General features: G+C 41.0%; 1 protein-coding gene across 4 annotated transcripts in view; it reads left to right on the plus strand.

The window, feature by feature from the left end:
- The window catches only part of LOC143171986 (structural maintenance of chromosomes protein 5-like), a 62866-nt gene that overhangs the window by 37788 nt on the left and 9075 nt on the right, over positions 1 to 16003 (plus strand). For all 4 annotated transcript variants that reach the window (XM_076361181.1, XM_076361178.1, XM_076361179.1 and 1 more), the window contains one exon: positions 4254 to 4326. In XM_076361181.1, coding sequence (XP_076217296.1) covers positions 4254 to 4326 — 73 coding nt within the window. The remainder of the gene's footprint in view (positions 1 to 4253; positions 4327 to 16003) is intronic.

Consider the following 16003-nt stretch of genomic DNA (forward strand, 5'->3'; position numbering starts at 1 on the left):
TGACAGGACAAGGGGCAATGGTTTTAAACTGAAAGAGGGTAGATTTATATTGGACATAAGGAAGAAATTTTTATGATGAGGGTGGTGAGACACTGGGACAGGTTGCCCGGGGAAGTTGTGAATGCCCCATTATTGGAAGTGTTCAAGGTCAGGTTGGATGGGGTTTTGAGCAACCTGATCTAGTGAAAGATGTTGGGGGGTTGGACTAGATGATCTTTAAAGGTCCCTTCCAACTCAAACCATTCCATGATTCTATGACCTTTTGAGGTCTAAAGCTTTATGTAGACCTCCATCATTTTTTTAGATAACACACAACACCTTCTGTTCTAGCTATTTTGACTGTTTTTTTGTTTTTACCCAGCTGTTGCAGAATCTCATTTACAATGACAAGGTGAGAGTGTTTTTTGTCTGCAACATTTTATGATGGATGCAAGGAAATGGAACTTAAAGGCTTTTTGTAGGTGACAGTGTCATGGAAATAACTGGAATTACAATTTAGATCAGCTTAGAACAGCAGCAGTTTATTGCTATAGCTATAGGAGAGAGGACAGTGCAGCAGAGTGACAGCCTTTACTGATATGAACTCTGCCCAACTGGGGTGTCGTGGTTTAACCTCAGCTGGCAACTGAGCACCACACAGCCGCTCGCTGACTCTCCCCCCGCCCTGGTGGGATGGGGGAGAGAATCGGAAGAGTAAAAGTGAGAAAAACTCGTGGGTTGAGATAAGAACAGTTTAATAATTGAAATAAAGTAAAATAGTAGTAATAATAATAGTAATAGTAATAAAATAATATACAAAACAAGTGATGCATTATGCGATTGCTCACCACCTGCCGACCGATGCCCAGCCAGTCCCCGAGCAGCGGCTCCCTGGGCAGCTTTCCCATAGTTTATATACTGAGCATGATGTCATATGGTATGGAATATCCCTTTGGCCAGTTGGGGTCAGCTGTCCTGGCTGTGCCCCCTCCCAGCTTCTTGTGCACCCCCAGCCTTCTCAGTCGGTAGAGCATGGGAAGCTGAAAAGTCCTTGACTAGGGTAAGCACTACCTAGCAACAACTAAAACATCAGTGTGCTATCAACATTATTCTCATGCTAAATCCAAAACACAGCACTATACCAGCTACTAGGAAGAAAATTAACTCTATCCCAGCCAAAATCAGGACATGGGGCAGTTGCAGAGTTTATATTCTTTTAGGTTATACAACCCATTCTTCACCAAAACTGTGTCAGATAAGCAAGATCTAATAAATAACAACAGTGATTGAAATTCTGCAGATAAGGAAGCTCTAGACAGTACATCCTTTTAGAAATAATCCACTCCTTTTATGAATAATCCACTGATTTTTTTATTTTTTAATGAGTCTTCTTGCCAGTGCTGACTGTCAAGACCATTAGCTGCAAATGTTTCTTAACTGGTGAGGCCTGCAAAGGCCTATGAGACGATAACTATTTTGCTTCCACAGCAGCAAGTTGGAAGGATGGATGAACAGTGATATATATCTATATATACACACACACATATATGTGTGTCTATATATATATAATTTTGTTGTAGAACACCTGGTAGTCAAGACTTAAAAAGTTGTAAACAATGAGAACCTGCAAAGAACTGATGATTAAGAGCTTTGGTTTTTAAACTTTGTGTAAAAGCATAAAAGCATAAAAGGTTTGATGTGCAAGATTTTTTTGGGTTTTTTTCCCCTCCAAATCTCATAGTGGCTTGCTTCTCCAAAGAACCTACTTTTTCTCAACTGTAGTTTTAAATGAAAAAGAATGTTTCTTGTATCTTGCTATTTTATCAGTAAGGGCTCCTCCAATGTAAGCATGTTGCATCAAAAATATAGTTGTTAAATTTTCTGGATTATACCGTGTCTGTTTTTTTCCAAAAACTGGGATTTGCTTGTGGTAAATAGTGTCCCCCTAACTCACTTTTCCTATTAAAATGGAAAGGCTTCAGCTGAATTGGACTCATTGTATAGACAATAGCTTTTTGGCAAATAGCCATAAAAATTCATTAGTGCCATTTTGGATATAACTGTTAAATATTTGAAAGTACATGTTATCGATAGAATGTTGAATACCTAAAATAAAATATCAGTTATTTAGTTAACTATTAAAAAAATTAAACTTAATACTGAATTGTGAAGAGTATGATTTGTAAAGAAATTGAAACTGCCATCTGTATGTAAAATGTACTTAAAAATGAATGAGTCCCAAAACACCATCTGAAAATATGCTGTATCCTAATTTTCACCAGAAAAGTAGCCATTGATAGAATTTTATACAAAGTTTGGTATCCACTTGGGTGGGAGTTTTACTTATCAATTTAATTGACAAAGTTCACTGACAGAATGCTGTTATGTCTGGCTTTCTCATGAAAATGAGATGTTAAAAATAAAATAACCCTCTGAAAGGGTTATGGTCTGAAAGGTTTCAGGTATTAAAAGTACTTTAGTTCTTATTTTGAATAAAGGAGCCTTTAAGGGAATAGAAAACTACATATTTCTACATCCCAGCCCAGAATACGTCACTGTTGATCAATGGATCTCTGTCTTACTGTGAAATGAGTTGATAGAATTAGTTCCATGAAGATTAGTGTTCATATAGAAATATTTGATAGAAGTATTAAATGAGTGTGGAAACTTGGGCTGTAGCTCAGGGACTGAGTGGGCAGGAAGAGTCTCCTTGACTTAATTGAAGATAAAAGGCCTATCTGTCCACCTCATTGCAAGATCTGGGTTTCAAATGTGTTTGTTGATTTTCAAAATATTTGGCTTCTTGGAACCCTGAACTTGTATAGTTATTTTTTTTTTTTAATTCAAGGAAAATGTTTCTTCTGTTTAGTCTCTGAGGATCACTATGTCAATTTATTTTCAATATCTAAATAGGTAAAGCTACATACATGCACATGTGTTAGGACTTGATTTTTCTATGGCTAAATAGCATTGATTATCTCTTCTTAATGCTGTCCTTGTAGAAATTAATGGGATTTCTTCCTAGAGTTCTGTTCTTTTCTCATGTTTCAGGCTGAGGTATGTAATATAAATCTGACTACTTCTTTCAAGAGAATGGTACTTCATTTCCTGTTTCAAAAATTCAATCTTCTGGATGTATGCCTGCCATGTTGCACAAGTGAAGAGGATAATAGGGTTGTGAGTGTTTGCTTTTCCCTTGGAGGTCTGTCACTATAGACCAGAGGTCCTATTCTTGACATTTCCAGCTACAACCTTAATATGACAGACACTCATATTACTTTTCCCCAGACAGTGTGACAAGCAGCAAAACCATGCAACACTGTCATGTTACTGGCCAATAAAGATTCACTGTCCAGTAGTGCTGCTAGCTAAAGCCTTTAAACAAACAAACAAAATCCTATAAAACCAACTTTGTATACAAAAGCAGCTATTGCTATTTCCAAATGGGCTATAAGACTGCATGCCTCCCATGCGTATGTTCCAGTTAGTAACTTGATGATTCATTTGGCAGATGCATCCTTGCCATGTTTAGAACTCTTCTAGCTTACAAGTAAGTCTTTTGAACTGGACAGTGTATTTAACCACAAAAAAACACACTAAGTCACTTAGTGGAGCTACAGCATTATTTAGCGGTCCTTATCTGTGTATAGGACCCCTGTGTTGCTGCCAGTTTTCTTGCTGCTCCTCATGCTTTTCTACTGCCATTCAGCTCCTCTGGGACTTTTGCTTTAAAAACACATAGAATTAATTTCAGCATAACTTTGAGGAGGAGGGGATGAGTGGGAGCTTAGGTTAAATATACATACAGTATCCAACTTTTCCTGCTGACTAGGCATAATTTCTTAAAAATGTAGAAATGGAAGTACCCCAAATAGTTCTGACAGTTGAAGTATAAGTTGAGCTTTCTCCAAAAATAAGTACTCTTCCCTGCTGTTTAGATCAGCTGATGACTATGATAAAGATCTTCCACCATCTGTTGTTCTGACAAACATCTGTCTGCGCATGTATTGAGACAGAGGAAAAAAGCAGCATGGAAACTGTGACTTGCTGTAAGAAATAAAAAAAATATTGAGAAACTAAATACTCAAAAGCCCTTATTTATAAATCACCTTTTACTGTATTTTATGACTGAAAATGGTATTTGTGCATGTACATTATTGTTAATTAGGAAAGACTAAAAAACAGTACTTAGGCAGATGGGGCTGGGCTTCTATTGGAAGAAAAATAAATGAGATTTCTTAAGGCTGTTGCTGATTTGAACTTCTGTGTTCCAGGCTTTGGAATTAGTGAGAGATGATCAAATGCACCGAGCTGGTCTGGACTGCAGGATGCTTGCTAAAAAGTATGGTAGGTGCTTTTTAGAGGCCAGAATATGCATCTGCTCCTGGTCCAATAGCAAATTTTATTTAGAATTAACACTACTGGAGGCTCTTGTTTATCATTCGTGTCAAGGTGCCCGCTCTTTTGTTACTAAGCACTCTGGGTGATGCTTCCTTTCTAGAAGCTTCTGGACCATCTTCAAACACTACTTCCTATAAACTGACTGACTTATGGTTTCTTTCATGAGCCCGCAGTTACTTGCTTGTTCCCTTAACAAGGCCTCTTAATTTTTGTAACATCTCTTACAAGTAGGTCTTAATTTTCACCTTCCTTGTCCAATTCCAATGCCATTCCATTATGTCTTCTAGAAAGCAAAGTGTTAGAGCAAGCAAATATGTAAGATGTGAAATTTGTCATTCAATTTAACAAACATGCATAATATTAACATGTTATCTGATACTATCTATGCTGTCCACGCTTAGGGTTTAGGTGGGGGAAATGAGGGAGAGCTGTAATTAAAGATGCTTACTGTTTGCTAAGCTGAGAACGGATCCTGTGTCCATCCCCAGGGAGTGGTTAAGGGATGGTCCTGGGCAGTGCATAATTCCCACTTTTGTTCTTGTGCTCCCAGAACCTTTAGCACCACCTGTGCTGGAAAGGAGCACCATGCTGAGCTGGAGAGCTATATTGGCTCAGTAGTATCCCAGTAATTTTACATCAAAATGTTTTGTAATTTTATAGGAGTTGTTTTGATGTTTCGTGCATCATTTCCCTATCCTCTCACCTGTCTTTAATTGACCTTCTTGAAAGATGCACTGTAGTTTCTTCTGATTTGACTGACACAGTACATGATGGGAGGTGTTGGGTAGGAGACCCTACATCACAGGAAGGAGGGAACCTTAGCACTACAGCTTCACTATAAATAACACAGAGCCAAAGTTACCATTTTCAGTTCTGACTCACTGAAACAAAATGTCCAAAATAAAACTTTTCTAGATATTTTTTTTTTTTACGGAAGCATTTTTCCCAGTGCCTTGCTAATTCAAAATAAAGCCAGGATTCATTACATCATAAGGCTTATTGATCCAGCTGTCCTTTGCATGTTACAACAGCCTGGACTAAATATGGTGTTTCATATGCAGGGGGTTATTTAGGAGTACTTACTATACTTAAACTTCATTTTAATTCCGTGTTAACTTAATCATTGACAAGGATGAATTGTTAACTGGAGAGACAGAGGAGAGGGATGTAGGAACTGGATGCATTTAGCTGTTGCAAGTTTTTCAGGCACTACTGTCATGGTCTGTTTGGATCTCTCAAATTTACAGGACAACGTACTCTGTGAATTAAACTTTATTTTATGAGCTCATTAGGAAAGAAAACAAACACACGACAAACAAGGGCTCAATCCCCTTTGTACAGACTAGTCTAACACGTGAATTCACTAATTCATCACTTAAGTCATGAAGTTTCTCACTCACAAGTTCTCTAATTCATAACTCACAACTCATAACTTATAACTTGTAACTCGTGCACCTATGAGCAAAATAGTTACCTAGCCAATGGTGAGAGTGCTCATCCTTCCTCCTCCATCACAGTGTGGGTGTCCCCTGTATCACACTGTGAAGCATGAAAGCCTCAGCAGTCCAGCTGCTGTTGGATCTGCTTCAAAAACATTTTGGGTAAGCTGACATATTTATACCATCCAGCTTTGAAGTTTGGTCTATACCGTTTCCATGAGTTAGCGGATTCTGAAGAAACTGCCAGACAACCAATATGCAAGGATGATGGCTGCAGGAGACAGCAAGCTGCAGGTGATAATGGCTGCATAATGACCTTTAGCCCTTTCTGGCCACCATGTCCTGCCTATGTGTTGCCTTTTTCTTTGACCTAATGGCGCTGCTCCCAGTATGCATCAGGCCTTAGTATGAGCTGCGTGTTAGCCAAAATCTGAGCAGGAGTTGAGTGAACAGTCACAACTACTGTGGCAGATGTTGAAATTCAGCAGGGAAAACGTGGAAAAATAAAGGCAAGTAGCAACAGCAGAGGCAAAAGATGAGAGGTGATAACCAGTCTACCTTCTCACTATAGCAGCATACCAGCCATCTTCCTCTCCTATGGCCCTTTCCCAACAGCTCAATCTCCTGCCAGCAATTCCTGTCTCTGTGCTTTCCACCAAATTCCATCAGCTTTTCTCCACAATTCTGCTCCCCAGTTGCTCTCAGAGTAATTCCTTAGTTATCCAGTGTTCCTTCTGTTACTCTATTCCCCCCACTAATATTTTGTCGACAGTGTATGTTTGTTTCAAAATGAAGAACGTGGCCTTATACATGTCATTAGCTAGAGTTTAGTATTGCAAATCATTTGCATCCACTATTGCACCTGGAACTACACAAAATCTTGGAAAATATGCCCAGTGCTTATCTGTAGAAGAGCAAGTCATCCGTTCTCAGAGACTGATAGTCTTTTTGGGAAGCATGGAGATGAGAACATTGCAAGTAAGCTGGAAAAGAATTACAAAATTCACTTTGTTGGGGGAAAGTAACTATGGGTGGCAGTGGACAAAGCTGGCTTTGCTAGAAGCAAGAATGAGAGAACAGATGATAACTGAGAAGATGGTTGCAGAAGACAGATAACAAGGAGCTTTGGAAAAGAAGAGAGAGCAGAAGATGACACAGGTGACATGCAACGTGGATGGCTCAAAGTAAATACATGCTTTAAGGTAGTCAGGATTATGTAATTTAAAAGTATATGATTAGACATCTAGGATGAAAGCTTGGAGGAAAAGAAAGACTATGATGAAAATAAATAAGGATATTAGACAATGAGGGGAAGAGAAGTAGAGGAAAAAAGCTAGAACAGGAGAAATTCTAAACTTGACATTATTTAGCAGACACATGGCATACAGTATTATGCAATAAATAGTGTAGAAGAGGCAGGTGTCTTTGGGAGACATGACTGTACTGGAGAATTAGTGTTTTCAACAGAACATAAAATCCATCTTTTTCCTCCACCTAGTGATGGGAAGGAACATTTGCCACCTTCTGGGATCATAATGAAGAGGCAAGGAACATATGCACTAGGAAGGGACCTCATGTTCATCTTTAGATTCTTCCCTTCCCCAGTTTGCAACCAAAGCTTTAGACTGTGATCGTTATGTTGCTTGATCTTAACTGCAATCCATTAATACTGCTTTACCTCAATTTGGGTCATGTTATAGCTTTGTTATGGACAACAAAGGGTTTTTTTTTCCCCCAGAACTGCAAACTGTGAACAGAATAAATCCAAAGGAGATGATCAGTTGAGAAAGCAGAAAGGGACTTGCTCTCACACACCACTAGCAGTATCAGCCCTGCTCTGTACTGCTGCAATGATGCTTAAAGGTTTGTTTAGGCCAAAAGCCACTGATGTTAAAGAGTTTTCTATGGGCCCCAATGGCTGAGGAATCTGGATCCACTTAGTAACTGCTTCTGAATCTAATTGTGCTGTTCATGAAGGATTTTTGTGGTCAGAACTTTTGTACTGTTTAAAATATGCTTTGCTGTATAACATGTACTGGTTTGATGCCAGTATAAAGTGGTACAGGCTCCAGTGTGTATGCAGCTCCTCAAACATCATTATGCCTTAGACCAGTTTACTCACATAAAATTACTGGAATAAATTATATTGAGACAATCTCCTTTACTTCAGTTTAAAGGAATTTACAGTAAGGCGTTCCCATTTGAAATGTTTCAGTTAAAAATCATACCCCTGAGAAAAATGGTTCACTGGATGTAAGCTGAATGTCGCTTAGCTTCTAGGTAAGGCCTGGTTCATCTGTCTGTGATCCAGTAAAACAGGCACAGTGATTTACTACCAACTTTGCATATATTAATAACACAGTTGTGGTTTTCCCTGTCTTTGTGTTTTTGACAGAGCAGTTATACATGGCTTTTCATAGGATCTCAAAAATGTTTTCCATTTAGAAACACTGTTCAAGGCCACTGAAACAGTGGTTAGCAACAGAAGAGCCCACATATGCTCTCTACAGGGAGCTCTCATGTTACTTACACCTTCCTCCTCATCATCTCGCCTGAAACCTGCTGCTGTCTTTATGGGCTCTGCCCATTAGCCACAAGAGGAGGAAAAAGCCGTTTGGAAAGCCTAAGACTTTTCTTTGCACATTGTTAGCACAAGATTAGGAGGTGTCTGATATTGGCAATGCTCTTTGGTGTCTTTGTGCCTTCTGAATTCTCATGAGGCCTTTTGGGATCTCTGGGTTGGTATGTAAGAATGATAAGTTGTCCTTATCTACTAAGTGTTTTCTTAGTCCTGTACTTTACACACTCCACTTCTCTTATATCTCATGTTCAGCAATGCAGATTTTTAGGTGTTGTTTTGATCAGCACTGCATGGCCTAAGAGGCAACAGACAATACTGAAACAGAGGCTCACAGTTTTTGATATGGAAAGCAATAGGATATTTATCAGTTATAAGTTGGGGACTATAAGCCAATAGAAACCAGAAATGGTTGTAGCCACTTCAAAAATAGAAGCTAAAAGCAACAAGGACTCTGATCTCTCCCTGCAAAAGGAATAGGTGAGCTCCATATGAACAGTGTATAATAATACAGAAACAAATGTTTATTAAGGATTAAAAAATGGTGTCAATCAAGAAGTTCCTGTTTTGACAGGTGAAGAGTTCCATAATACCTGTGGGAGTGTTTGAGGAGGTATTTTAAGGGACAAGGAAGTTTTCAGTTGAGGACAGAATGGCACTGAAAGCACTGCAATTGCAAAATTCATGCCATTGTGAAAGCTTCTTTCACTTTAAGGCAATCCCTTAAAGCAGACTTCGATAAGTACATTGTTCTGACAATTACGACTTTGCATTAAGTTATTGTTGATGCAATTTGTCAGATATGGCTAGGAGATGTGAGGAGCTCAACCTGGAAGAGATTTTTTGCCCCACAGAAAAAAAACATTGGGAAAGTAGCAGTTGTTATGGAGCTCTGTTGCAGAAAGGAAACCTCCTTGGCTCTGAATGAGTGCTGAACAATATGTGTTTTAGACTCTCATGGAAGTGAAAAAAGTCATCCTAGCAGGTAGGAAATTATGTAGCTTTCTGAACCATGCTGTGGGCATTTAACTGAATTTTTATGGCATTGTATGTCATATTTCATTTCTTCTTCCCTTGGAGGATGGGGGGGGGGTCTCCTTGTAGAAATTGTGTTCTCTGAATCAGTTGGTCTGTATTGAGGGTCACACCTCCTCATATCACAGCTGAAGTCTTACTGCTAGCATTTATTGGAATGCTTCCAGTCTTCATATATTGTGACTATTCCAGGCAAAATTTACACAATTCCTGGGAGGACTAGTCTGTAGAATCTATTAGATCCCATTGGCTGGAAACATCCAAGGCTAAGGCCTTGTCTACACTGGGAAGATTTTGGTAGCTTTTCCGATTAGACCACTAGAGACAAAAATTAATGAGTTTTAAGGTGAGGAATGATAAATTTATGAAAAGTGCTATATGATGAGATTGCAGGGAAATGAGCTCAATGCCCCAGTTCTATGTATGTTATCCTAAAAGTGATGGGGGTGGGGGGGGTGGGGGGAGTGAGAAAACTCCATACTGAGTTTGTTTTATTTCTCTTTTGGCTGTTCAGCCTGAGGACAGAAAATAAGGTCTCCCCTATAGCCATCTCTTCTCCAGACTAAACAACCCCAACTCTCTCAGCCTTTCTTCAGAGGAGAGGTGTTCCAGCCCTCTGACCGTTTTCATGGCCCTCCTCTGGACCTGCTCCAACAGGTCCATGTCTTTCTTATACTGGGGACCCCAGAACTGGATGCAGTACTCCAGGTGGGGTCTCACCAGAGCAGAGTAGAGGGGCAGAATCACCTCCCTTGACCTGCTGGCCATGCTTCTTTTGATGCAGCCCAGGATACAGTTGGCTTTCTGGGCTGCAAGCATGCATTGCTGGCTCATGTCCAGTTTTTCATCCACCAGTATCCCCAAGTCTTTCTCTGCAGGGCTGCTCTCAATCTATTCATCCCCCAGTCTGTATTGATACCGGGGGTTGCCCCAACCCAGGTGCAGGACCTTGCATTTGGCCTTGTTGAACTTCATGAGGTTCACACGGGCCCACCTCTCAAGCCTGTCAAGGTCCCTCTGGATGGCATCCCTTCCCTCTAGCAAATCAACTGCATCACTCATCTTGGTATCATTCACAAGCTTGCTGAAGGTGCACTCAGTCCCACTGTCTATGTCATTAATATCATGTCAAAACCTGAAGTCTGCTTATATATCTTGTTCTAGCTGCAGATAGCACTATCCCATCCCTCTGTCTCTGCTTGCCTTGCCAGAGGGCTAACTATTGCTAGAGGGTTAAAATATTCCCTTGGGTCAAGGGTCTAATTTTGCTCACACCCTAGCACAGTTCAGGTACCAGGTTAAGTTACTGTAAGTAGTTGCTCTTAACTAGTTCTGACTATAAATGTCAGTGAGCTTTTTGGGGCAGGGCTCCTTGTCTTTCCTTCCTTCAGAGGCTGAACAGGTAGATTTTCTCCTTACATTCGTGAACCCATCCAAATCCATGTAAATCTCAAGGTAGCAGCATGGTTGCACAAGCTTAAGCACATTAACTCATGGGGCGGCTGCATGGTGCAAGGAGGAGCATCAGCTTGAGCTCAAAAGCCACTGAGCAATGGGAGAGAAACTTCTTAGTAGCTGGAGCATGCTAGTGAGGTAATATTCTTCCCCCACTGTAAGTTATGCCACAATTAGTCTTTGTCTCCCTGGAGTAGTGGGAGAAAGAATACCTGGGAAAATACTTTGGCCTGTTCAGGACGTTGGTTGAGAGAGTCCCGTGGGAGACGGTCCTGAAGGGCAAAGGGGTCCAGGAAGGCTGGACGATCTTCAAGAAGGAAGTCTTAAAGGCGCAGGAGCAGGCTGTCCCTGTACGCCGTAAGAAGAATGGGCGGGGAAGACGACCGGCCTGGCTGAACGGGGAGCTCTTGCTGGGACTCAGGGGAAAAAGGAGAGTTTACCACTTGTGGAAGAAGGGGCAGGCGACTCAAGAAGAGTACAGGGATCTCGTTAGGTCATGCAGAGAGGAAATGAGAAAGGCAAAAGCCCAGCTAGAATGCAATCTGGCCGCTGTCGTTAAAGACAACAAAAAAAGTTTTTACAAATATATTAATGACAAGAAGAGAGCCAAGGAGAATCTCCATTCTTTATTGGATGCGGGGGGGAACATTGTCACCGAGGATGAGGAAAAGGCTGAGGTACTCAATGCCTTCTTTGCCTCAGTCTTTAACAGGCAGACCAGTTATCCTCAGGGTACTTGGCCCCCCGAGCTGGAAGACAGGGACGGCGAGCAGGATGAACCCCCCATAATCCAAGAGGAAGCAGTTAATGACCTGCTACGCCACCTGGACGCTCACAAGTCTATGGGGCCGGATGGGATCCACCCGAGAGTGCTGAGGGAGCTGGCGGAGGAGCTCGCCAAGCCACTCTCCATCATTTATCAGCAGTCCTGGTTAACGGGGGAGGTCCCGGACGACTGGAGGCTTGCCAATGTGACGCCCATCTACAGGAAGGGCCGGAAGGAGGATCCGGGGAACTACAGGCCTGTCAGCCTGACCTCGGTGCTGGGGAAGATTATGGAGCGGTTCATCTTGAGGGCGCTCACAGGGCACGTGCGGGACAACCAGGGGATCAGGCCTAGCCAGCACGGGTTCATGAGAGGCAGGTCCTGCTTGACCAACCTGATCTCCTTCTATGACCAGGTGACCCGCCTAGTGGATGAGGGAAAGGCTGTGGATGTGGTCTACCTGGACTTCAGTAAGGCCTTTGACACCGTCTCCCACAGCATTCTCCTAGAGAAGCTGGCGGCTCACGGCTTAGGCAGGTATACTTTTTGCTGGGTAAAAAACTGGCTGGACGGCCGGGCCCAGAGAGTTGTGGTGAATGGAGTTACATCCAGTTGGTGGCCGGTCAGGAGCGGTGTTCCCCAGGGCTCAGTTTTGGGGCCGGTCTTGTTCAATATCTTTATCAATGATCTGGATGAGGGGATTGAGGGCACCCTCAGTAAGTTTGCAGACGACACCAAGTTGGGCGGGAGTGTTGATCTGCTCGAGGGTAGGAAGGCTCTGCAGAGGGACCTGGACAGGCTGGATCGATGGGCCCAGGCCAACTGTATGAGGTTCAACAAGGCCAAGTGCCGGGTCCTGCACTTTGGCCACAACAACCCCATGCAGCGCTACAGGCTTGGGGAAGAGTGGCTGGAAAGCTGCCTGTTGGAAAAGGACCTGGGGGTGCTGGTTGACAGCCGGCTGAATATGAGCCGGCAGTGTGCCCAGGTGGCCAAGAAGGCCAATGGCATCCTGGCCTGTATCAGAAATAGTGCGGCCAGCAGGAGTAGGGAAGTGATCGTGCCCCTGTACTCGGCCCTGGTGAGGCCGCACCTCGACTACTGTGTTCAGTTTTGGGCCCCTCACTACAAGAAGGACGTCGAGGTGCTGGAGCGTGTCCAGAGAAGGGCAACGAGGCTGGTGAGGGGTCTGGAGAACAAGTCTTATGAGGAGCGGCTGAGGGAACTGGGGTTGTTTAGCCTGGAGAAGAGGAGGCTGAGGGGAGACCTCATCGCGCTCTACAACTACCTGAAAGGAGGTTGTAGCGAGGTGGGTGTCGGTCTCTTCTCCCAAGTAACTAGCGATAGGACGAGAGGAAATGGCCTCAAGTTGTGCCAGGGGAGGTTTAGATTGGACGTGAGGAAAAATTTCTTTACTGAAAGAGTGATTAAATGTTGGAAGAGGCTGCCCAGGGAAGTGGTGGAGTCCCCATCCCTGGAGGTATTTAAAAGACGAGTAGATGAGGTACTTAGGGACATGGTTTAGTGGGCATGGTGGTGTTGGGTTGACGGTTGGACTCGATGATCTTAGAGGTCTTTTCCAACCTCAATGATTCTATGATTCTATGAAAAAGTAGAGAAACAAGACCCAAGCATAATAACTAGCAATGCTAAGATCTTTGAAGCTGGCTCATACATCACTCAACTCATGGATTTCATCATGTGCAGCAGTATTTTTTTATAATTCAGATTGGTTTACGTGATCACTCTCTCTCTGACTCCAATCATGCAAAACAACATTCGTTTTTGTATTTTTTTTTATTTGAACATTATATATATATGTACAAAACCATCTATGCCTACTTTTTTTTCCTTTTTTTTTTTTTAACAATTTTATGTTATTTACAAAACAGGACAGCAAAATAACTTATAAAGAATACCGATACTGTACAAAAAGAAAACTGATAACTGATTAAACTGTTGGAAAGTTGGTATTTTACAGTGTTACAGATCGCTAATCTGTAAACCAGCATTTTGAAGTATGTGTCCAGTCTGGTGTATGGTGGGCTAAGTCCATCTGCAAACTGAAAATAGATCTGCAATACAGGTCATGAAAAATTGTTCAAAACAGATGTTGTATAGCTATACCTTCAAAGCCATGGCTTCTCTATAGTAATGGGCTTTCTCAACCAAGGAGAGGAGCTGTCCTAACTTCAGCACTATAAAGTATTTCCAAAATAGTACAAGTACATACAGTATTAGAGAACCTGATTTTCCTTTCTTTCCCAATATTTGCAACACTTTTTCAAAACTTAACTTCAAGATGCAAAGAACTAACCTGGAGTTTGTTTCATATGTTAGATTTGTTGTTTGCTTTTACTAAAAAAAAAAACCAACCAACTTTAAAAAGCCAAATGAACAAAACAATAAAATATAAATCTCTAAACCTGATCATTCCCAATATATTCTATTAGTGGTTAATGAATCACATTAATCCCATCTGTCCTATGCTGAAATACAGTATACATTAGAGCAAATCAGTTACTGTTTAGGAGTCGGGTTTGTTTTGGTTGGTTGTTGTTTTTTTCAGAAACAGGATTTTGTCACAAGTAATAACGACATGAGTCTATATGTTCCTTTGTTTCATGGACCAAAGTACCCCCCCATCTGTTAATTCCTTTAGAAAGCGAAGAAACAATGACATTTCTTTAAATGTGCATTCTACCCCGACTATTCAAGCTGGGATCCCTAAATTTGGACATTTACATCCATATGTAGGTTATTCCTGGTAGCCAAAACATTTACATATTGATTTAAGAGGTGTTTATCAGCTGTAGCTCCCCATTGTAGTTGATAGGATGTGAGGATATTTCACATTTCACAGGCTCAGGCCTTAATTTTCCAAGTACTGCATTTGTCCTACAAAATGGCAACAATACAGACTATATGACAGACTCTATAAAGTTTGTGTGATCTTCATAGAGAAGAATGAAGATGAATGTGAATGCTCCTTTGAATGTCATGTCATTGGGTTACACATGGCCCTGACCCCACTCAACAAGGCAGCATTAACAGTACTGGTAAGCAGAACATTCTTTATATTTCTAGATCAATAGAAATACTGCTGCTACCTATTTTTATTAGGAAGAACACATGTTCCTACAACTCAATTTGGACACCAGAAATAAAAGTTTGGTTTCTAAAATAAATGTTTCAAAAAGCTGAAATGGAGGTAGAAAATGTGCTTGGTTTCCTGATGTCTTCACTGAAGAACACACATCCCTTTTTATTGCATAGACTGCTCAATATCCCTAATGCCTTAAAAGCAGTTCTCCTCACATAGACGGAATTTATCATGAATTATATGCAAACTATTTCTAATGCTGAAAGCTATATACAGCTGTAGAAGAAAATACTCTCTGAGTTGATTTTTTTATGTTTGTTTCTAGGAAGCAAGCTTTTTATCAGGTAATGCAATAAGATACTGTAATTGTAGGTGTACTAACAAGATTGTTATGTAAAAAATTTTACAAGATGACCTAAATTCATTTGTGGGGGAAAACACTTTGGATTTCAGTGTGATTATCCTGAGATTAATTTGGCCAAAAGACTCTAAGGGCTGCACATCCCCTTCCTCTTCTTGAGGGGTGAAAACAGAACAGAAGAATGTTTCTGGAAAGAAAAATGTGTAAACATAATTATTCCCCTATAAGTAGTTGGGGAGGGAAAAAATCACTGATAACCTCTTACAGTTCATGTTTTTAACATAGCAAAGATGGAATACTCAGATAATGACAATGATTTAAAGTTTTCCTTCAGTGATGGTTTTGCTCCTCTTAAAGAGCAAAACATAGTTTTAAAATAAATATTGCCTTTCTCAGTATTTGATGTGTCATGCATGACACGGGTACAATGCAAGGTACCTAGAGAAGCTTATGACACTAGGAATATTATGACACACCTTCTGTGTTGTATTTCCAATTAGCTCATGGGTTTCCCCCATACTCTACAGCAACAGCTATAAAGAGATATAGGAGCCCTTTCAAAATGCTCTTTACAATAATTTTAGCTGTTTACATTAATAGAGTGCTCTTAAGGAAATGTCTACTCTCTCCATAAGCACACACACCTGCCATTGGATTTTGCAGGAGTTAGATAAGCATATGAAGAGAATAAATCTTTAAGGCAAGTGTATGAAGAGAAAAAAAACCTTTAAAAAGGAGCAGTTTATAAAGATGACAGCTGCTGTTATGCATCCATTCAAACAAAACACAGCAAAATAAAGCACTGTTAGTGGCATTTCTATAGTACAGTACTGTATTTCTTGTCAAATGAAAGTATAGGGTTAACTGAGAGATGTATTTTTTCTGC

This window comes from Aptenodytes patagonicus, chromosome W (assembly GCF_965638725.1).
Source record: "Aptenodytes patagonicus chromosome W, bAptPat1.pri.cur, whole genome shotgun sequence".
In the NCBI taxonomy this organism is placed as follows: Eukaryota; Metazoa; Chordata; class Aves; order Sphenisciformes; family Spheniscidae; genus Aptenodytes; species Aptenodytes patagonicus.